This window comes from Urocampus carinirostris, chromosome 18 (genome assembly GCF_059441175.1).
Source record: "Urocampus carinirostris isolate Australia breed hairy pipefish chromosome 18, RoL_Ucar_1.0, whole genome shotgun sequence".
Lineage (NCBI taxonomy): Eukaryota > Metazoa > Chordata > Actinopteri > Syngnathiformes > Syngnathidae > Urocampus > Urocampus carinirostris.
The window spans coordinates 21,232,511-21,256,768 of NC_142366.1; the positions used below are offsets into that span (position 1 = coordinate 21,232,511).

The window sequence follows — 24,258 nt, forward strand, 5'->3', positions numbered from 1 at the left end:
GTTGGGGTTAACCTAACACAACCCCTGCTCTATATTTGAGAACAGTGAAATGTGAAGGTTTTCCTGTAGCCCAACCAAGACCCTAGCTCTGGCGGCCCCCAGGTAAATTAAGTTCTAGACCCCCTCCTTTAAAGTGAAGCCCTTACCAAACATGCTTACAAAGCTAAAATTGAGCTTTTTCTGAAGGTCATTTCGAAGCCAGAAGCTCGTGAAACAGCAAGGCGTCTGCTCGCAGTCAGTTCTACGTTATAGCGCGGCAAAATGAGTTTTGATTTGTGCACAGTTTGACATTTATTGGCATTGCTGGAGGGGGCAGTGTGGATATTTGTTGTATGTTTTCAGTCTGTTGAGGGTTGCTCAAGGGCCGGGTGGAAAATAAGACATATCTGGATCTTAATTGCTACTGTGCAGGTTCAGAGGCCCAACCACAAAGCAGCATTTGTCAGCATGTTTTTACGGGTGAAGAAATGTGTTTGTGCATAGGTGTGTATTAAAATACAGATTTTTCTCTTAGCAGACCTCCATCCATCCATTATCTGCACCGCTTATCCTCAGTAGGGTCACGGGGGTGCTGGAGCCCATCTTCGGGCAGTTGGCAGGAGACACCCTGAAGTGGTTGCCAGCCAGTCTCAGGGCACACAGTAAAGGACAACCATTCACTTGCTCATTCACACCTAGGGAATATGAGGAAACCCATGCAGGCACAGGGGAGAACATGCAAACTCCACACGGGGCGGCTGCGGTAGCTGGACTTGAACCCTGAACCTCTGCACCATGGGGCTGTGCGCTAACCACCCACCCGCCGTGCCGCCCTGAGCAGACCTGTACTACAAAAAAATCGAATTCTAATTCAAATACCAATAAATAGTAAAAGGTAAAAAAGTAAATTGTTCTTAGTATTTTTCCTCATATACATTATTGATTCATTTATTGATTACTATATTTTAAAATGTGTCAGATTTCCCCCTCTGAATTTTATATTTCAATGCTTGTAATGTGTTGATCTAAATGGCACCTCGTAACATTTGAGCGCTAAATGTCGCTGTATTGTGTAGTGCAATCAAAAACGAGTGCTACAAAACAAGTGTTTTTTTCCAGCCATCCTTTCACAAGGTTTATGGGGTTACCCGTTGCAGCAAGATGGCAGACAATCACGAGTATTTTAAGCACATTTACACGATTATATGATAGTTCATGTATTTTTGCTTATTATTCAAATCAATATTCAGATTCAGATTCAGATATACTTTTTTGTCATTCTTGTACACGTGTCTACAGAACGAAATGTCGATACATCCGACCCGTAAAGTTTCCTTGAATGTACAGATATAAATAAAATGTTGTATTGGGTTGGAGTATTGAAATACTAATAATATACTAAATAATTATAGCTATGAGTATCATACAGTAGTGCAAAGAGTGCGAGAGGAGCAGCTAACCAGATGTGCAAAATGGGCAGTCAGGTAAACAAGTCACTATACAATAACAATAACACTGGAGTACGATAGTGCAGAGGAGAACAGATGTGCAAATATAATAATAAATAATATATTAAATAAACAAATAATAAATAAAAATAAATATAAAAATAAATACATTTTAATGGAGTTTTTTACCAATGGGTGCGCTAAAAAAATACACATTGTCTCTGTAAGGATGTTCAACAAAAAATGAAAATATATTTTAAAATATATTTTACCACTTTCACAGTTCAAACTTAAAAAAGATTAAAAAGCAAAAATAAGTCACAATGTTGCTATTAATAATGTTCATCTAAATATAGTAGGGGCAATAAAGGTTCTTCTCCCCCCTCTTGCCTCTCTCCATTTCCTATTTTGATATGCTTTTAACATTTGCATAACTGTCTTTTTGCAGATAACGCCAAGCCGTTTAATATGCAAATTTAGTGTTTTTATCGTATTATTTTATGAAAAACATTGTCTTGTACAGGTACACCTGTCATGATTACTGATGCGGGGCCCCTGAGACTGCTCCTTTGGCGCCAAGGGCCTTGGACGCTGATTGGCCGCTCATCTCTATTTAAACCCCCGTCTTACTGTCAACAAGTGTCAGTCCGTCTGCAAATCTCAGCCCCACCCTAGGCAAGCACTTTGCGACTCCTGACTCAATTCTGTCCTGATTCCCCGTTTGATTCCCGGCGCCGACCCTGTTTCTAAACCCGATTACGTTTCTGCTCCACCGTCCCGGCCAATGACCTGTTCTTTCTCCGTTTTCGACACTGCCTTCGCCCGCCACTTCAGCGTTCCAAGCGATCAGCTACACGTGACTGATGATCACCGGATCTAAAAAATCTGAGTAAAACGAATGCAAGTGGGACCTGTCTCCGTTTCTGGTCTCTGACAACACCTGAGTTATAGTATTAATTTATAAAGGAAAAAAAATGGTATACAGTGGTACGAGATGCTCACTGGGTACGTTTCGGAAGCGGTGAAGTAGAAATGAATGATATTGATTTTGAGATACACTTAAAAATATCAGTTTTTCAGTCAGTGCAAAGGCAATAGAGGTGTTTGTAGTTGTTCTTGTTGTCGTTTATTCTGAATATGCATAATAAGTACTGCAAGGCTTCCTGATTATTGTCAATTCATCAAAACAAAAACGTAACATGGAAAACAAATGAGGAAGCTACATATGCCAGAAATACCATGAACCGGAACAGGATCAGGACCCAAACGCGTGACGTTTCTCACTCAAGCCTTTTATTTTACAGGGAATGGGGAGTCTTGTACATTAGGCAGCAGTCTGGCGTGAAATGTTAGGAAGCCAGAGGCTGACGAGATCGATACCAATTGCTCGAGTAGATATTGGACAGATGCGGTCGATGCCGGACAGGACGGGACAGACAGGATTGATAATGAAACAGGATATCGAAATTAAACAGGACAAACTAGACGGGAACAAAAACTGGAGAGAATAATAAACAGGACAAAAATAGACTGGTACGAAACTGGAAACCGATATTAAACAGGACAAAATAAACGGGAACAATACCGAACAGGAAATACCAACAGGAAAACAGGAACGAGTCAGAACCCACGTCTTGCGAGGCAGAGGTCCGTTGACGGACTGACAAAGGAAGAATGAAAGCACCGAAGTAGTTTTTCACCAGGTTTGGACACACTGCGGGAGGGATCTTGGCCTATTCCTCCACAAAGATCGTTTCTAGATCAGTCAGGTTTCTGGGTTGTCGCTGAGAAACATGGAGTTTTTTTAAACATGGAGCCAAAAAGTGCAACAACAAAATAAAAATGTTTAAAGCTCAAGGAAGAATACAAACTACGGAGACTCAAAATGACCAAACCGCATCATTTTATCACTAGTAAGCGCCATATAATTCACACGCCAGGGGACGCGTTTGGCCCCAGGGTTGCGAGGTTCAGCTCCCTAGATATCTACTTTCAGAGTAACGTGCTATTTTTTCATACCTGTCAACCTGTACGTTTTTCCCGTACAAAATATGTCTATTATGCATTTTACGACGTGTACGACATACAAGAAAATCTGTACGGAAAAACGCAAATTTGTCAATTTTGGGTACCTTCCGGTATACACCGACAATCACGAAACGGCAAATCAATCAAGTCAAACGAGTTCGCCGCGGAAGCCTCTATCTCGGTATCGTTTTTTTCATTGCAAACGAAGCGAGCGGTTTGATGTAGTGAAAGGAAGTCCGTCTCTTTTTAGAGACCCGGCTTTTTGGGCTCAACTCATTAAAGAGAGCCGGCTCTCAAACGGCTCACTTGCTTTTTATGCATTATATTACGAACGATTATGTTGTATAAAGAAGTTAAAAAAAAAGGAAGTATAAAATGAAAAAAAATAAAAAAGACAGGTTTGTAGTTATCCTTTAAATCAGTATACTACCAACAATAATTTAATGCGGAAAATGAATTCATAATTTGAATAAGAATATGTATTATTCTACTTAATTACATTTGCATGTATTTTTTCCTTCTACAGTGAACGTCCAAGCGACTTCATTTTTGAACTTTTTTTTATAAAAAACCTCATTCATGTCGAGCAACTCACTATCTCACAACAAAATGTTAATTAACAATATATATGATATCACGAAAACATGTTCAACATAACATGTTAAACGACATAATAAAATATAGTGTAAGATTATTTTGTATTTTGTAAAGGAAAATACAACAGTTTGTAAGGGCATGGAGCCCTGGAGATTGACAGGGATGCTTTTTGGTGTCAGTTAATCGGGCGGATCACTGAATTAGATGAAGTAACTAGTAACTGATTACTCTTTTGATTATCAGGAACTACCGCAGAACTGTTAACATGACACCACATGGGAGGCGTTCCTTCTCTCTCTCTTTTTTTTCCCCATTTACGAGCTTTAGCACGCGTGCTCCCCACAGAAGGCGTGGGTAAGTCAGAGAAAGAAGAAGGAAAGGAGAGAAAAAGAAGAAGGAAGGTGCAAGAATGCCCCGTGGCACTGAGTGCACATTGGGACCTGAGTGATTTTTCCCAGTTTGTTCTCATCAGACCGCAGCAGATATGGAATGTACTTTTCCTTCAAGGTGGATATTCCCTTGTTTGATGGCATGCATCCTGGTTGCTCTCCATGCACAGGCAAGATACTTTTTTTTATCGATAATGTATTCTTCTAAATCTGTGGAGTCGAAACCTTCTTTTGTGCAATTATCAAACAATTAAATTCTTTTTACTCAATGAAACCAGAGAACAAAACTCTTCACAGGTTCAAGAATTTGTTTAACTACTAAAAATACTGTATTCATGTTTTTTAAGTACAAAAAACTACTGTATAAGTCAAGTCATGTTTATGTGTATAGCCCTTAATCACAAGGATTCTCAAAGCACAGATCACAGTCTATTACAGACTATAATGACACCCTCCCCTGATCTTAAACCTACATGAGGGCAAGGAAAAACTCAAAAACCTCAGCATGAGGAAAATGAAGAAACCTTGAGAAGGGACCAAATAAGAGGTCATCCCCCTTCCAGGATGACCAGGCTGCAATGGATGTTGCATTAACAAACAATACAATTGTAAATACAGTACAAAATAATTAAAGTATAATAAAAAATAAGATTTTTTAGCCAATCAGCTTGCAGAACACACTGCACAATGCAAATTCTTGAATTAACGAAACCGAGAAAAGCAAACCACGCTACAGCGAGGGACTACTGCAAACAAAATGTTGGCTTATACATTTTTTTACATAGTCATCTATATTCCAAAAATAACTATTTTTATTTTGGCTTTTTTCATTGTAAACCTTTAATTCATGCAAAAAACTGACAAAAGGGCAGAATAGTGAAGAGGGAGAATAGCAGCACCCATGTGCATTTATGAATAATAATAATAATAATAATTTCCTTTGTATTGTCATTCTTTGTAACAATGTACACAGAACGAAATGTCGATACACCTGACCCGTTGTAGCGAGCCGATGCAGCCGCAGCCAACAGAGGGCGCCGCCATTTTACCAATGTTATAAGTCTTAGGTATGACTCGAATATAAATATATTATGTATATATACATCTATATATAATTTTTTGTTCTTTAAAAAGATAAAACAACAATTTAATTCATTTCTTCTACAGTTTTTTTAACTCAAGGAAATTGATATAGTCCAGAAAGTGAAAAAAATAGCATCTAACATCTAATTTCAATGATTGATTTAATTATTAAAAAATATTCGGCTTTTAATTTTCATCTTTTAAGGAAAATGTTGACCTAAATATGATAACTTCGCTGTTAGATCACCTATCTATTATAACAAAGGGACTAAAGCTTCTTTAAACTTCTGCAAAGACCCCTATGTGCTATATTTGTTTTATTTTTGAGATTTTTCATATTGCCTTAAATACAGGGTTGGGTAGGGTTACTTTAATTGGATTACTTTCAATTACTTTTGGATTACTCCAATACCAAATATGCTAATAGAAGACAAAATAAACTAAATATGAATAAAATTACTACATTTTGTGCAGGCTTGGAATACATGGAACGGCAAAAATGATGTTGGCAGGCTGTTTGGATTCATTTTCATTTTGTTTCTGTGGCATTTTATGTTAGTTTTGCCGGAGATCAAAGAGATCAAAGCAGGAAAGAAAGCTTACCACGTGTTGTGAGTCATCATTTCATTCATATTTAGTTTCTTTTGTCTTTTATTAGCATATTTGGTATTGGAGTAATCCAAAAGTAATTGAAAGTAATCCAGTTAAAGTAACCCTACCCAACCGTGCTTAAATAGCACAAGTGTGACTTTAATATTAATTGAAATGATATCGGGATGGGTTTCTCTGGTTGATTAATGAAATCAGCAAATATAGCTACAGGGAATGCTTTGCACATGGAACTTGGTAACATCCAGTTTCTTATTCTTATTCAGTCATATATATATATATATATATATATATATATATATATATATATATATATATATATATATATATATATATATATATATATATATATATATATACATCTACAGTGAAGAAAATAAGTATTTAAAGACACTGCTATGTTGCTATTTCTTCCAGTTAGAAATTATAGAGGGGTCTGAAATTGTCATTGTATGTGCATGTCCACTGTGCGGAAGATAAACTGAAAAGAAAAATCCAGAAATCACAATGCATGATTTTTTTTAACGATTTGTCTAATATAGCTGCAAATAAGTATTTGGACACCTGAGAAAATGAGTGCACTTGTTGTGTCCCATGTGCAGAAAAACACCCCCAAAGCATGATGCTACAACCCCCATGCTTCACAGTAAGGATGGTGTTCTTCTGATTGGTGTATTTTATATAGCTTATATAAGAATAGAGGGATGCTGGTTACTAGGCACCCGTTATCAATTATTGCGTTCCAGTATCCAACGTCATTATGACTGTTTGGTGACCACAGTTCCGTACACTCCCTCAAATTCCTCCACAGCATCTTTGTAAGAACAGTTTTTGAGTAAGTCACACAATTTGGAATTCAAAAACATCCCGGGAAAAAAACAAAACGAATTAGTGGTGCGGGGAACGCTTTCTGGAGAGTTGTTTTTGCCTGTGTTTTGCAGTGACGCTGCAAAGTTTTGGCTTTGGGTTTTTTCTCACCATAGTCGTGCAATCACTGACTCACAGGATCCCCGAAGAATTCCCCTTCGTTTTTTGGGTTATTTCAGCCGCTTCGTGCAATTTGTTCCGTCTTGATTCGGGGCCACATTTGGAAGACCTAGAAAATGCGGAGAGGAATTTTAAATGCTCCTGACTACAAGCCACCAGGCTCTTTAATCCTGCACGCTGGACAAAAATGTTAAAAATAAAATGATAATATATATAAAGTGGGATCTTTTGACTAGTTTTAAGTAAAAAAAAACACTCAAAATAAGTTGTAAGAACAGGGGAGAGAGTTGAAGTGGATCTTCCGTAGCGATGGCGGTGTCAGGGCTGGAAAAACTGGTCAGTAGCCGGGACTGGGACAGCAGAGCGTGGTTGGGGTCAGAAACTGGTCGTAAGCCAGGATGGGAGAGTAGAGGTAGTCGGATCAAAAATGGGTCGTAAGCCAGGACGGGAGAGCAGACGTGGAGCAAAAACGGGACAGGCGGGAGTCAGGGTCGAAAAAGGCTTGCCTTGTATAAACAGAGGTTCGCAGACGGAATGACAACAGGGGATTGACAGGACAGGGTTTAAGTCGAGACAGGGAGCCAATCAGAGACCGCACCGGTTGGCGCCAAATGAGCGGGCACAGGTGGTTCACATCGGTAATCATGACATCAAGAGGTCCTCCTCCGTGGTAAAAAGTGGCCGAAAAAAAGCGTTCTGTCCATTTTCTCAACCGGATCAAGCTTTCTTATTCCACTTTCGTTTCAAAAGAAACGGCTCGCCTCTTTACACTTTACACCAACCATACTGAATGGATGAACGAAATATTAAACAATAAACACGTCAAACTTCTTAGCATCCTAGAGATACAGTGCAGTGTGTACACACACAAACCAGGAAGCAGAAGCTAGATTTATTCTTCGGGGGTGGATTCTGGGTGACCTCCCACAGCGCCACACGGCGGTAGTGGCGGAAAGAAGAACTACAGTAATGTCGTAAGTAGGGGAGCGTCTGAACTAACTTTCTCCCCATAAATTGTGAGGTATAAGCTCAAGACTTGTATCAGGTTGAGACTTGGTATCAGCAGATACAAAAAAAATGCTATCAATCGGTTAATTTTTCTCCTGGTCCGCCCCTCTGCGTTATCTTTTAACCTGATGTGGTCCATTACTCAAAAAATTGGCTAATCCCTATACTAGAATTTCTGTCACGGTTGCCCTGGCGCCCAATTGCTGCAGCTTGTTGACGGATTGGCTCCCTGTCAGTATTTAAACACTGTCCTGTCAGTCCCCTTTTGTCAGTCCGTCTGCGAATCTCTGTTTTTACACGGCAGGTCCTTTTTTGCCTGTTTTTTTGTTCCTGTTTTGTTTCCTGTACGTCATTGTTGTGATCTCGACCACGTCTGTTCTCCCGTTTCGAATAACGATTCGTTTTTGTTCTCGACCACGTCTACTCTCTTCTCCTGGCTTTTGACTTTTTCCGTTCCCGACATCGCCATCGCTCGCCACGGAAGACCCAAGACTCCCCGCGACCAGCAATCTCCGAATCATATGTGCATTCCTTTTACTTCTTCCCCAAAAAACCTTGAGAAACGTTACGCGAGTGGGTTCTGTCTCCTTTCTGGTCCTGTCAATTTCACCAATTCAACATATAAAAATGCAGGGTGAAAAAACACTGTTTCCGTTCATTTTTGTTTTTTTTAAATCGTAGGTGTGATGTTTAAAAATATAGACCCAATGAGTCAGGTTTACTCTTCAAGGTGTTGATTTTCCCGCAGCCTCAAGAATCTCAAAGAGGGCAAAAAGTCAAAGAGTGTTTTTGTTGGCTCCCAACACGGATCGCTCAGGCCGTTATGCAAATCCTCCACTGGCTTTGCTCTGATGCTATCGCAAATGAAGGCTGTGTTTGGTATTTTGCACAAAGCTGTCAGAAAGGTGTTCAAAGTCTTTTTATGTGTTCTTATTTGTATTTTTTGGGGCTCGTTCGTTCCAACAGTTCTCACGGTGCGTGACCACACAGAGGTAAAATTGAACTCTGAGGTCGGCCCCATAAATGTTAAATATAATCATACGAGCTGACAAACTACTTACAGAAGTGTGCGGTGTATTTAGTGTGTCCAAACAAACCACCTGGTTCATGTACAGTTATGCAACTGTATGGCTTTTCTTCTTTCAATCATGCTATTTCCAGGATTCCTTCCTTTGTGCCTTCCTTCCTTCCTTCCTTCCTTCCCTCCACCCTTCATTTCTTCCTTCAATTTTTCTTCCTTCCTTCCTTCTTTCCATTCCTACTTCCTTCCTTCTATCCTGCTTTCGTTCTTTCTTTCTTTCTTTTTTTTATTCTTTCCTTATATCATTCCTTCTTTCCTTCCTTCCTTCCCTTCCTTCCACTCTCTTTCTTTTTCTTTCTTTTTTCTTTATTTTATTCTTTCTTTATGTCATTCTTTCTTTCCATCCTTCTTTCTTTCCTTCCTCCCCTCCCACTCTCTCTCTTTTTCTATTTCTTTCTTTCTTCCCTCCTCACTCACTCACTCACTCACTCACTCACTCACTCACTTCCTTCCCCCTTCCTTCTTTCCATTCCTACTTCCTTCCTTCTATCCTGCTTTTTTTCTTTCTTTCTTTCTTTATTTAATTATTTATTTATTTTATTCTTTCCTTATAGAATTCCTTCTTTCCATCATTCTTTCTTTCTTTCTTTTCTTCCCTTCCTCCCTCCCTCTCTCTCTCTCTTTCTTTCTTTCATTCTTTCATTCTTTCCTTGTATCATTCCTTCTTTCCATCTTCCTTTCTTTCTTTCTTTCTTTCTTTCTTTCTTTCTTTCCTTCCTTTCCTCCCACTCTCTCTCTTTTTCTTTGATTTCTTTCTTTCTGTCTTTATTTTATTCGTTCCTTATATCATTCCTTCTTTCCAGCCTTCTTCCTTTCTTTCTTTCTTTCTTTCTTTCTTTCTTTCTTTCTTTCTTTCTTTCTTTCTTTCTTTCTTTCTTTCTTTCTTTCTTTCCTTCCTTCCTTCCTTACCTTCCTCCCATTCTCTCTCTTTTTTGTCCCTCCGTCCTTCCGTCCTTTCTTTTGTCTATCCGTCTGTCCTTTGTTTCTTTCGTCCGTTCTTTCTTTCCTTTGTCCGTCCGTGCTTCCGTCCTTCCGTCCTTTCTTTCTTTCGTCCTTCTGTCCTTTCATTCTTTTGTCCGTCCGTCCTTCTATCCATCCGTCCATCCGTCCTTCTGTCCTTCCTTTCTTTCTTTCGTTCTTTCTTTCTTTCTTTCTTTCTTTCTTTCTTTCGTCCGTTCTTTCTTTCTTTTGTCCATCCGTGCTTCCGTCCTTCCGTCCTTTCTTTCTTTCGTCCTTCTGTCCTTTCATTCTTTTGTCCGTCCGTCCTTCTATCCATCCGTCCATCCGTCCTTCTGTCCTTCCTTTCTTTCTTTCGTTCTTTCTTTCTTTCTTTCTTTCTTTCTTTCTTTCGTCCGTTCTTTCTTTCTTTTGTCCATCCGTGCTTCCGTCCTTCCGTCCTTTCTTTCTTTCGTCCTTCTGTCCTTTCATTCTTTTGTCCGTCCGTCCTTCTATCCATCCGTCCATCCGTCCTTCTGTCCTTCCTTTCTTTCTTTCGTTCTTTCTTTCTTTCTTTCTTTCTTTCTTTCTTTCGTCCGTTCTTTCTTTCTTTTGTCCGTCCGTGCTTCCGTCCTTCCGTCCTTTCTTTCTTTCTATCTTTCATCCATCTGTCCTTCCATATTTCTGTCCTTTCTTTCTTTCTTTTGTCCATCTGTCCTTCCGTCTGTCCTTCCGTCTGTTCTTTCTTTCTTTCTTTCTTTCTTTCTTTCTTTCTTTCTTTCTTTCTTTCTTTCTTTCTTTCTTTCTTTCTTTCTTTCTTTCTTTCTTTTTTCTTTCTTTCTTTCCTTCCTTCCTTTCATCCTTCCTTCCTTTCACCCTTACCTATTTCTTTCATTTATCACCCGGTCCTTCCCGCGGGCTACACGTGGCTGGCCCAAACATGAAAAGGAAGACAGCCAAAAGAAAACTATATATCTTTTATTGTGACTTTTATAAGCAAGAATATTCATGCGAAAGACGAACTTTTTGAAGCAGTAGTGTGAAAAGCTGGCTATAGCTTGTATTTTTACACTGTTTGGATCTGCCTTTGTGGTTTTGGCATGGCTAGCGTAAAAACAAAGAGACTCAGCGCTTCAGCAATGCAGCAAAGAATTCACCGCCGGCACCAAAGTATATGTTTTCGTGTGTGAGACGGGGGCCCTGGTTTTTTTTACATCTCGCCGTTTGTCTTCCTCAATGAGGAAATGTGTGTACGCTAGCCTATTTTATTCTTTCCTTCTATTCTTCCTTCCTTCCATCCTTCTTTCTTTCTTTTGTCCCTTTCTTCCCTTCCTCCCACTCTCCGTCTCTTTTTCTTTCTTACTTTATCTCTTTCTTTCTTTCTTCTGTCCTTCTTTCTTTCTTTCCTTCCGTCCATCCTTCCTTTTATCCTTTCTTCCATCTTTTTATCCTTCCTTCCTTCCTTTCATCCTTCTTTCCTTCCTTCCTTCAATTATTCTTTCTTCCTTCATTCCTTCCTTCCCTCCTTCCTTCCTTACTTCCTTTCCTCCTACCTTCCTTCTTTCCTGCTTTATTTATTTGTTTATTTATGTATGTATTTATTTATTTAATTCTTTCCTTCTATCCTTTCTTCCATCCTTCTTTTTTTCTTTCTTTCCTCACTTCCTTCCCTTCCTCCCACTCTCTCTCTCTTTGTCCTTCTTTCTTTCATTCCTTCCATCCATCTTTCCTTTTATCCTTCCTTCCTTCCTTCCATCCTTCTTTCTTTCTCTCTTTCCTCCCTTCCTTCACTTCCTCCCACTCTCTCTCTTTTTGTGTTTCTTTCTTTCTTTCTTTCCGTTTGTCCATCCTTCCTTTCTTCCTTCCTTCCTTTCTTCCTTCCTTCCTTCCTTCCATCCTTCTTTCTTTCTTTCTGTCTGTCTGTCTGTCTGTCTGTCTGTCTGTCTGTCTGTCTGTCTGTCTGTCTGTCTGTCTGTCTTTCTTTCTTTCTTTCTTTCTTTCTTTCTTTCTTTCTTTCTTTCTTTCTTTCTTTCTTTCTTTTTTCTTTCCTTCCTTCCTTCCTTCCTTCCTTCCTTCCTTCCTTCTTTCCTTCCTCCCTTCCTTACTTCCTTATTTCCTCCCTCACTCACCCACTCACTCACTCACTCACTCACTCACTCACTCACTCACTCACTCACTCACTCACTCATTCACTCACTCACTCACTCACTCACTCACTCACTCACTCACTCACTTGACAAAAGGACAATCAAGAAAAATGACCGAATGCGGTGAGATGCCGATACTTTTACGCCGAAGTATGAAAAATGAGAGTGTTGAAAGCGAGACTGGATCGTGGCCCCGTGCTACATGGCGGTAAGCGTTCCTGCAGATTATTCATTGTTCCCGACACAAAATGGCAACGCTTCACCTCAAATATGAATGTGAACCCGGGTCGTCTCCAATAACCGAAAAAACTCTCCTCACCGCAAATACTTCGGCGATTGACGCCTTGAATCAATTAATCTGTGTCACAAAACGAATTCATTGTAAACTTTAAAAGAGAAACTTCTTTAGTGTACCCTAGAGGACAGGAGACATAAAGGGAAACGTTATTTTTATCACACTGAGAAAATATTTCCCACTATGCAGTGAAGAAAACAAGTATTTGAACACCCTGCTATTTTGCTATTTCTCCCACTTAGAAATCATGGAGGGGTGGGAAATTTTCATCGTAGGTGCATGACTACTATGAGAGAGATAAACTAAAAAGAAAAATTCTGAAATCACAATGCATGAATTTGTAACGATTTATTTGTGTGATATAGCTGCAAATAAGTATTTGAACACCTGAGAAAATGAATGTTAATATTTGTTACAGTAGCCTTTGTTTGCTATTACAGAGGTCCAACGTTTCCTGTAGTCTTTCACCAGGTTTGCACACACTGCCAGAGGGATCTTGGCCTACTCCTCCACACAGATCTTTCCTAGATCAGTCAGGTTTCTGGGCTGTTGCTAAAAAACACAGAGTTTGAGCTCCCTCTTAAGATTTTCGATTGGGTTCAGGTCTGGAGACTGGTTTGGCCATGTTAGAACCTTGATATGCTTCTTACGGAGCCGCTCCTTGGTTTTCCTGGCTGTGTGCTTCAGGTCGTTGTTGTGTTAAAATCTCAGCCATGACCCTTTTTTAATGCGCTGACTGGGGGAAGGAGGGTTGTTCCCCATAATCTCACAATACTCTGCCCCAGTCATCCTCTTTTTAATGCAGTGCACTCGTCCTGTCCCATGTGCAGAAAAACACCCCCAAAGCATGATGCTACCACCCCCATGCTTCACAGTAGGGATGGGGTTCTTCGGATTGTACTCTTCATTCTTCTTCCTCTAAACATGCTTAGTGGAATTATGACCAAAAAGTTTTATTTTGGTCTCATCCGACCACAAAACTTGACTCCTCTGTATCATCCAAATGGTCATATGCAAACTTAAAACGGGCTTTAACATATGCTGGTTTAAGCAGGGATACCTTTCGTGCTATGCATGATTTTAAACCATGACGTCTTAGTGTATTACCTACAGTAACCTTGGAAACGGTGGTCCTATCTCTTTATGGGTCATTGACCAACTCCTGTTGTGTAGTTCTGGGCTGATTCCTTAGCTTTCTTAGAATCATTGAGACCCCATGAGGTGATATCTTGCATAATGTGCCACTCGAATTGAGGTTGACCGTCATGTTCAGCTTCTTCCATTTTCCAATGATTGCTCCAACAGTGGACCTTTTTTCACCAAGCTGCTTGGCAATTGCTCTGTAGCCCTTTCCAGCCTTGTGGAGGTGTACAAGTTTGTCTCTGGTGTCTTTGGACAGCTCTTTGGTCTTCGCCATGTTACAAGTTCAAATCTTACTGATTGTATAGGGTGGACAGGTGTCTTTTTGCAGCTAATCTCATCATCGTTCTATATTTTACTCGCGGTACCAGAGACAAATGTCAGAATGAAAAAGGGAAATGTAGTGAAAGATATAAAATAATGTATAAAAGCAGACTTTGAAGAACATTAAACTAATACAATGTAAATCCCATTTTGTTTCCGTGTTTACTTTGTCAATACACTTTTTAATCGTGGCCCCACATATTCAATAAAGCTGTACCATGTTTAAAAATAATGTGATGATTAGATCAAATTAATGTTTTCCTATGTCGATTACATCCCTAGAGATCTAGTGGCGCTTTCCTTCCTCGTGGTCCGGGTTCAAGTCAAGTCAAGACATTTTTATTTGTATAGCCCTTAATCACAAAGAGTCTCAAAGGTTCAATTTCTGTTGCATTAAATGTGGTCATCAATAGTCTTCAACCGATCAATTATTGCTCAAATATTGTATTATATAAAACTACTATAAAAACCTGTACCCAAACTTTAGGTCCAGAATAAGCTTAAACTAAGCTAACTTTTTTTCGCTTTCTGTGCAGCGGACTGGTGTTTTTGTGGATCATCGCTATAAAACACCCTCTGTTTTTTTTTTAAACAAACCCAGAAAATTGGGTCAAATTGACCCAAATATGTTCATTTTTAACCCAGTTGTTTAAGAAGTGCAGGAACACAATGAACAGAATTTCTGTTCAATTGACTTTGACGGCATATGAGAGGAAAGAAATCATAAATGCCTGAGAAGAATCCCTTTCCGTCATTGAAGCCAAATTGAGTTTTTCTTTTTTGTCCGATACCAGATGGCTCCTCTTCTAAGTGGGTGCCACTAGTTTGGTTTGATGGTCTGGATTCTGGTCAGGTACTTCTGGAAATAATTCCATGTCTCGGAAAAAAACAAAAAAAAACTTTTGTCCTCTTCCTCTCATTACTCACCGCCATATCCAATGATCATGAATTTAGAGAAAGAAGCCTTTAAAATAAAAAAAATGTCATCTCGCATTGGCATGATTTGAATTCTTTTTATTGAAGCGTCTAGACGGGAGAGTGGAAAAGCTGACATTTTGGCTGTTCTGATGTCTGCAGGACGGAACCTCCAAAGTTCTTCAATGTGGCGAACAGCAGTACCTAAAAGGAGCCAGGTGCTGCAATAAGTGCAAACCAGGTAACCTGTCATATGTTTTTACAACAATTCTTTCACAAGATTTTCATTTTTTTCCCCCTGGTATCTTTTGACGCATAATACTAACATTTTGGGGGGCTTATTTAGTCGGTTGCACGATACAGAACTGTATTTGATCACATTTTTTTAGTGGAAGAACAATGTTGGCAACAAGATTGACTTGGTATAATTGGAAATTATTTGAATGCAACACAAACTTTTTCATCTTTTTCACAGTTTTTTTTCTATTCTTTTTAAATTCCTTTAAAAAAATCTAATTGTGTTTATTTTTTACTAGCTGTTACTTTTTTCCTTTGTTTCTTTCTCTTCCCTTTTCTGGCTTTTTTTCCTGAATTTTTCCTTCTTTTTTCTCTTCCTTTTGTATCTTTTTTCTCAGCTTTTCACTACTTTTTCATTTTGGTATTTTTTTCTTTTTTGTTCTATTTCCTCCCCTCCCTTTAAGTCATTTGGTGCATAATTTTACGTCGTGTAGGGATTAAAGAAGCAAAAACAACCTGACGAGCCGTTTGGGACCCGAAAGAGCCGGTTCCTTTTAGTGACCCGAGCCGAAGAAGCCGGTTCTCGAAAAACTCTATTGATTTTACTCAACTTCGTTCTACTTCGACCTTGACTTCGAAATACCGCATTTAGAACACAACGTCAGGGGAACCCGTGTATTTTTACCTTCATGCACTGTAACTTTGACTTAAGTCGCCTCTTAATAAGTAATTTTGAGCCCTCATTTTTGTGCGCTGGCTAGATTTTCTTGTGCGCTGAGAATGTGCAGGCTGTGCGCGATTGCGCACGCACGCAGCTTAGAGGGAACATTGGCCATAACCTATAAATGCGTTTTTTGGGTTTTATTTTAAAAAACAAGGCGCCTCTGATCAGTTGCTATCAAGCCTCTAGGAATGATTTCAGTATGATAAATCGCTACTATAGGGCAGGAAGAGCTTTGATGAGATCTTTGTCCGCACATCGAGGAGCCCCCACTTCTTGGTGTTGTTTTTGCTTACTCTATCCAGCGATTAAGATGTCTGGGTGATTGAAAACCGTGTCATAACGTCACCAGAAACATCGGGCGCTGAAAAGATCTGGCAAATTTCATGCATCATTCATTTTAAGGAACTTAAAGTTCAACTGTTGTTTGCTAAATGATGATCATAAACTAGAAACTGTCAAGAACCAGGAACGGAGACGGAACCCAATTGCATTCGTTTTACTCAGCTTTATTTAGAAGCAGGACAGGACTTGCACTCACGATCCGATGATCGTCGGTCACGGGTAGAAGATAGATTGGAACGCAGAAGTAGCATTTCCGTGTGGCGCGAAGGCAGTGTCGAAAGCGAAAAAAAAACGTGTCGAAGGCCGGGACGGAGGAGCAAAAACAAAAACGGGTCCAGAAAAGAGGTCGGGAATCAGACGGAAAACAGGGCAGGATAGAGTCAGGAGTCACAAAAGCTTGCCTAGCGTGTAGCGTAGGTTCGCAGACGATCTGACGAATGTCGTCAGGAAGACGGGGGTTTTAAAAAGAGTACGGCATAAATGATCTGGGTCTTCCCATTTGAGAGAAACATCTGACATTGAATGAGTTAATGGCACTGAATGTTTTTAAGCAATATCATCGAAATGAGCTCACATTCACATGAGTAATTTTTTTTCTCTTTTCTCTCCCCGGCAGGTCTTCGTGTATTTGCAGATTGCAATGAATCCCATCAGACAAAATGTGTAAAATGCGGACATGGGGAGTACCAGCCTTACTGGACCGAAGAGACGCGCTGCCTCCAGCAGAGAATATGTGATGCAGGTATGGAAAGCGAAAATCTATGGAGGATACACACCCATGTGTTTTATATGGTGTGCTTTAGAGAATCCACCCCCAAAGAAAGAACGAAAGAGAGAAAGAATTAAGCGAAGGAGAGTGAGGGGGAGAGAAGAAAAGATAGAATGAAAGAGAGGCAGAGACAGAGGGAGACAGAGGTAGAGTAAGGGAGAGTGAAAGAGAGCGTGATAGAGAGAGGGAAGTATAGAGAGAGGTAAAGGGTCTGTCTTCTTCTCACCTTTTGCTTCTCCTCTTCTTCTTCTGATCCTATTCTTATTTTCTTTCTTTCTATTATTATGTTCTTCTAATCCTTTTTTCTTCTTCATTTTCTTCTTCTCCTCTCTTACTCTTTTTTTCCTTCTTAGTTTTTTTTCTTCCTTTCTTCTTTCCTTCTTTCATTCCTTCCTTCCTTCCTTCGTTCCTTCCTCCCTCCCTCCCTCCCTCCCTCACTCACTCACTCACTCACTCCCTTCCTTCCTTCCTTCCTTCCTTCCTCACTCACTCACTTGCTCACTCCCTTCCTTCCTTCCTTCCCTCCTTCCTTCTGTCCTTCCTCACTCACTCACTCACTCACTCACTCACTTCCTTCCTTCCTTCAATTCCACTCACTCACTCACTCACTGCCTTCCTCACTCACTCACTCACTCACTCACTCACTCACTCACTCACTCACTCACTCACTTCCTTCCTTCACTTCCACTCACTCACTCACTCACTCACTCACTCACTCACTCACTCACTCACTCACTCACTCACTCACTCACTCACTCACTCATTCACTCACTCATTCACTCACTCACTTCCTTCCTTCAATTCCACTCACTCACTAACTCACTCACTCACTCACTAACTCACTCACTCACTCCTTCCTTCCTTCCGCCTCTCCTCCTCCTTTAGGTCTTCTCTTCTTCTCCCCTTTTGCTTCCCCTCTTCTTCTTCCCATCATATTCTTATTTTCCGTCTTCTCATAATGTTTTTCCTCTTCTTTATCTCGTCCTCATTTCTTCTTCTTCCTTTTCTTCTTCTTCTCCTCTTCTTTTTTGTCTCCTTCCTCTTATTAAGGATCTTCAGCATCATTTTTATACCAATACTGGAATCTTGAGGATACACATACCACATACTGTACCAAAACCATTATTATATTAAATTGCCTTTCTTTGCAGAAAATCACCTGCTTTTGAAAATAAATATCTTGAAGCATAATATATATATTTTTATGTATATTATATATTTATATATGTATATTTGCATTTATTCAAAGGCAATTCACTGTTCCTTTAATTTCAATTTCCTAATAGTTGAATGGTCACTAGATTCGGCTGCAATCGTGAGTACCGATAAACCCATCATAAAGCTACGACATGCCAACTTATTATTATCATTATTATTATTTTTTCTTTTTTCAAAGCTTTATTGAACAAACACAGATACATTTCTATACATTTCCACTCTCTCTCTTTTTCTTTCTTTTTTTCTTTATTTTATTCTGTCTTTATATCATTCTTTCTTTCCATCCTTCTTTCTTTCTTTCCTTCCTCCCCTCCCACTCTCTCTCTTTTTCTTTTTTTTCTTTCTTTCTTTCCTCCTTGCTTCCTTCCTCACTCACTCACTCACTCACTTTCTTCCCCCTTCCTTCTTTCCATTCCTACTTCCTTCCTTCTATCCTGCTTTTTTTCTTTCTTTCTTTCTTTCTTTAATTATTTATTTTATTCTTTCCTTATAGAATTCCTTCTTTCCATCCTTCTTTCTTTCTTTCTTTCTTTCTTTCCTTCCCTTCCTCCCTCTCTCTCTCTCTTTCTTTCTTTCTTTCTTTTATTCTTTCCTTGTATCATTCCTCCTTTCCATCTTCCTTCCTTTCTTTCTTTCTTTCTTTCCTTCCTTTCCTCCCACTCTCTCTCTTTTTCTTTGATTTCTTTCTTTCTGTCTTTATTTTATTCGTTCCTTATATCATTCCTTCTTTCCAGCCTTCTTCCTTTCTTTCTTTCTTTCTTTCCTTCCTTCCTTCCAAACAGTGCATTCAAATTGTGCAACAATTCCAAATACCAATAAAGAAAAACATTTAAAATAAACAAAACAAAAAACAGCAACATAAAACATGCCAGGGCGGGAACAGAAAGTTACATAAAAGTGCCAAAATCTTTGCAAATATTATTTGTGTTAATCGAGATTCAAACCCTCACCACAAAACACCAAAACAACCAGAACCAGGCAAAATCTAGAATCAATTCAGGAACCATATACTGTACTAAATCTCAAAATGTCTGACATCTCTCCTTTATCACAAATTCCAGGTAAAGGTTTTATGTCAAGGCCTGAAAATCTGGAAGCGGAGGAGCCTTGTCGCTGTCTTCCAAACTTTCAGTGCTCTCCCATCAACTGCGAATTCTGCGAGAAGATTCCCACATGCCGACCCGGATACGGACTAGAGGTAGAACCAGGTAAAGAAAAACCGCCTACTTTGGAAAATATGAATAGTGTAGGCAAAAACATTAACTCATTCTCCTCTAGAAAGGCGTCATACATTTTTCAGACGTCAGAGTTTAGTTCTTAGAGCAAATGCCTATGTAAATGAGCAGCTCGCCCAAGGGTGATCCATTATCACATTTTTTGTCTTTTCCTCTTATAAATACTACATTTTTCTGGACCAGAACACATAGCTGTTGTGTATGTAGTCGGGTTGCAGTCGGATTCAGAGACAGGCACGGACGGTACAGTCATAGAGTGTTTACTCAACTTCTTCTTCGGTAGTTCTCTAGCACAAGTACAAGGCTGCGCATAAGTATACAGTGACACCGCAGGAAGGGGAGTGTATTACACGACACCACATATTCCCTTTTTGTTAGCATAGGACACAACAGTAGCATTAATCTAAAATACGCAATAACTCTTCGGTAAGTATGAGCTTGTAGAAAACATACATTTCAATATTCATTACCAGATTAGAGGTAAATATTTATCAGAGGTAAGCAATAACGTAAGGAACTATACTGTCAATATCGGTAAGCAAAAGTGTGTAAACCTTGTAAACTTAAGCAGACTGTATGAAGATCACATCATAAACAAACATGACAATTTTTTTTAACAATGAACATTCATCATGTCTTTTTTTTTTTTTTTTTTTTTTTTTTTTTTTTTTTTACATCATCACATCTTTTCTGTATTTTTTTTTTTTTTTTTTAAGTCACATAATCTTGAAGCCATGCAGGAGCATGTCGTATTCTCGGTGCACTAGGAGAGGGATGTGTTGAGGGCACAGTTTCAGTTTCGGGTGGCTCAGCAACTTGGTCGCTTGGCAGGAGGCAAGCATCATTATCAGGAGACTGTGGCGCTGAAACAGCAGCACAGGTGGAAGAATGGGCAAGGTGGAAAGCATTCCACACCTTTCCATCAGACAGCAGATAAGTGGCTGGACCCTTTTGAGCTACCACTGTCAGTGGCTTGGTGAACCTTGAGTGTCCTTTCGCAATGATTCCAGGTTTGCGGATGCGAACCGCAGAGCCAATCTGGAAGCTGGGTGATTTTGCACCGCGACGTTTGTCGGTGTATCGTTTGGACTTCCGTTGTTTGTTTTGTATGTTTTGTAGCATGTTGCCTTTGTCAGCAGTGGGACGCATGGAGTGAAGACCTGTGATGTGAAGCTTTGTATTCAGTGGTCTACCATGCAACAGTTCAGCGGGGGATACTGAAGTCACAGCATGTGGTGTGGCTCTGTAAGTCTGTAAAAACTCAGTGAAGAAGGCTTTCAGTGGTTTACCTTCGATGTTGGCTGTTTGTAGACAGTCCTTGAAGACTCTGTTGAAACGCTCAATTTCACCGTTGGCTTGGGGGTAGTACACAGAGCTGCGACGGTGTGTGATGTTCCTGTCACTAAGGAATGCTTCAAACTCGGTCGACACGAACTGAGGGCCATTGTCAGTAACAATTTCCTGTGGATTACCTTCTCTGCTAAACACAATAGAAAGAAAAGTCATAACAGAGGCAGAAGTAACATTTGAGCAGAAGGCAATCTCAGGCCATCGGCTGTAATAGTCAATGAGGGTGATGGCGAAGCGGCAATCAGCAGGCGCAGAGTGAATAGGACCAACAATGTCCACAGCAACTTTTTCCCAGGCAGCAGTTGGGGTAGGCACAGGCTGTAATGGTGCAGTACGCGTGGTTGCGGTTTTGTCATGCTGCAAGCAGGTGGTGCATGATTTGATGGCGAGCTCAACGTGAGAATCCATTCCAGGCCACCAGTACAAGTCTCTCAGTCTTTGTTTTGTGCGAACTATCCCTTGGTGTGTAGCATGAGCAAGTTGGATCATTTTCCCCTGTAGCTGTTGTGGTATCACAACACGATGAGTGCCACGCACAATGACACTGTTCTGCAAGGCAAGCTCATTTTGCACACGGAAGTATGGCACGATGAGGGGGTCAAGGCCTTTTGCAGTACGAGGCCATCCCTTCTGCATGTACTGTCGCACCTTCTGTAGCACTGGACATTCCTCACATGCACTGGAGAGCTCATCAGCAGTGACTGCAGCAAAATCAGGAGACACAGCAGCCACCATCTCCAACTCCATCTCCTCGTGGTCGTCTGTGATGGGTAGAGGCAAACGTGACAAGCAATCTGCAGTAACATTCTCATGTCCCGGTTTGTATTCGATTGTGTAGTTAAAACACAGCAGTCGGGCAGACCAGCGAGCTACCCTCATACCTGCACGTCCAAGGCCTTTGGATGTGAGTAGAGTGGTCAAAGGGCTATGATCAGTCCGTAAAGTGAAGTGATGGCCCCAGAGGTAAGTACGCCACTTTTCAGTCGCCCAGACGCATGCCAAAGCCTCTTTTTCGACTGTTGAGTAATTTCGCTCGCATGCAGTCAGCGTCCTGGAAGCAAATGCAATGGTCTGCTCTATGTCACCTTTCGTTTGTGTCAACGCAGCACCGATGCCATAGTCTGATGCATCTGTTGTCACGACAGTTGGCAGGGAAGGGTCGAACAAGGCGAGTGCAGAGCTAGTAGCGATGATCTCCTTCACTTTGGAAAAGTTTGCTTGCACCTCTTCAGACCAGTGAAATGTAGCAGACTGTCTGAGTAGAGCACGGAGGGGTTCCACAAGCATGGCGTAGTTGGGGATGAACTTTGAGTACCACGCAGTCAGGCCTAGGAAAGATCGCAGAGATTGAGCGTCGTGTGGAGGTGGAGCTTCAACCACAGCCCGTACATGGCCAGGATCTGGATGTATACCAGAGGCAGAGATGAGATGCCCAAGGAAGGACAACTCTGTTTTCCTGAAGTGGCATTTTGCAGCATTGAGCTTCAGCCCACTCTCCTGTAAACGTTTGAGGACATCGTTCAATCTGGCGTCATGTATTTCAGGCGTCTCCCCACTAACAATGATGTCGTCCAAATAGCACTGTACACCCTTTTGACCAGCCAGGATCTGAGACATCATGCGTTGAAAGGCACTGGGTGCTGATGCCAGGCCGAAAGGCACTCGTGTGAAACGAAACAGTCCATCTTGTGTTATAAACGCTGTAAGATCTCTGCTGCTTGGATGTAGCTGCACTTGGTGGTATGCATTTTGTAGGTCAATCGTGGAAAACATTGTAGCGCCACGGAGCTCAGTGAACACTTCCTCAATGTGTGGCAGCGGATGACTGTCGATCACCACAGCCTTGTTTGGTTCACGTAAGTCCACACACACACGAAGGCCACCTGTTTTCTTGCTCACGACCACCAGAGGCGACACCCAGGCAGACGCGTCGACTCTCTCGATGATGCCATCATTTTCCAGTTTTTCCAGCTCCTCCGACACCTTGTCACGCACGGCATATGGGAGTCTGCGTAGCTTTTGCTGGACTGGAGGGACGTCTGCACGCACTTTAACTTTGTGTATAAAACCTGTAGCAACGCCTAGAGCATTTGTAGTGTTGACAGTGTAACTCATCTCCGATGCGGCAGGTGTTGCAATCTGCCCATCTTGTATGTGGAGGCGAAGTGCAGTGAACAGGTCCATTCCCAGTAGTGGAGTACCGTCAGGAACTATGTAGAAGTCAGTATGTGCACTCTGGTTGCAGTATGTAGCAGTAAGTTGAAGACAGCCCAACACTGGAATTGGCTTCTTCATGTAGGTCACCAGACGCACAGTAGGCTTTGAGAGAGGCAAGTGCATGAATGACTGTCTGTAAATTCTCTCTGGCAGAATTGAAACTGCTGAACCAGTGTCCACAAGCAGGTCAGTAGTAATTGACTGTTCATCATTCGCATGGAGAGCAACTGTACACGTAAGGCGCTTTGGGACTGCAGCTGTAGGGGCTACATGACACACAGTAAGTTCTGGGACAGTAACTTCTCTTACTGATCGAGTAGGAATTGCGCTGCGGCACACTTTACTAAAATGTCCAATTTTTCCACATTGGTTGCATTTTGCATTTTTAGCAGGGCATTTGGGGTCATTTGCTAGATGAGAGTTGGATCCACAACGGTAGCAGGTTTTGTGTTGATTCCTTTTATCTCTCGAGCGCTGTGTATGTGTACTGCTCTGATTCCTTTTATCTCTTTGTTGCACAAACTTCACAGGAGTGTCGGACACGTGCACATGAGTAATAGCATTAGCTTCTGAAATAGCAGATTCGACTTGTGTAGCAATAGCGATCGCTTTGTCAAGCTTTAAGTCCGTTTCCAGCAGCAAGCGCTCTCTGATTCTCGAAGAGGACATCTTCTCAATGAATTGATCCCTAATCATATCATCAGCAAACGTGCCAAAGTCACAGTTAGCAATTAATTCCCTCAATGCGGCAATGAACTGAGCAGTGGTCTCGCCCGGTCTCTGAGCACGCTGACGGAACTTGGTACGCTGAGCAACGACATTAATCTTCGGTACAAAGAAAATTTCTAGCGCATCACAGGCGGATTTGTAAGAAGTGCCAGTGTCAGGAAGGGAAAGAAAAATTCTCTGCCCTTCTGTGCCTAAACAGTGCAGCAGTAGTGCGCGCTTTCGTTTGTCCGGCATTTCGTTAGCAGTCAATGCTAGCAGGTAATTTTCGAACATCTGAATCCACGTGGAGTACAACATCGTAGGCTCACCCGGGGTTTCAAGCAAAGCAGGGGGTTGTGAAATTCCGATCCAAGTCATCCTCGTCGCCAATATGTTGTGTATGTAGTCGGGTTGCAGTCGGATTCAGAGACAGGCACGGACGGTACAGTCATAGAGTGTTTACTCAACTTCTTCTTCGGTAGTTCTCTAGCA

General features: G+C 40.9%; 1 protein-coding gene across 1 annotated transcript in view; it reads left to right on the forward strand.

Annotated features, from left to right (window-relative positions):
* The first annotated feature begins 4,437 nt into the window (after positions 1 to 4,437).
* Positions 4,438 to 24,258, forward strand: part of tnfrsf11a (tumor necrosis factor receptor superfamily, member 11a, NFKB activator) — a 45,410-nt gene continuing 25,589 nt past the window's right edge. The window contains exons 1-4 of the mRNA XM_088322324.1: positions 4,438 to 4,611; positions 15,129 to 15,207; positions 16,886 to 17,011; positions 19,318 to 19,464. Of these exons, the coding sequence (XP_088178450.1) occupies positions 4,537 to 4,611; positions 15,129 to 15,207; positions 16,886 to 17,011; positions 19,318 to 19,464 (427 nt within the window). The 5' untranslated portion in view covers positions 4,438 to 4,536. The remainder of the gene's footprint in view (positions 4,612 to 15,128; positions 15,208 to 16,885; positions 17,012 to 19,317; positions 19,465 to 24,258) is intronic.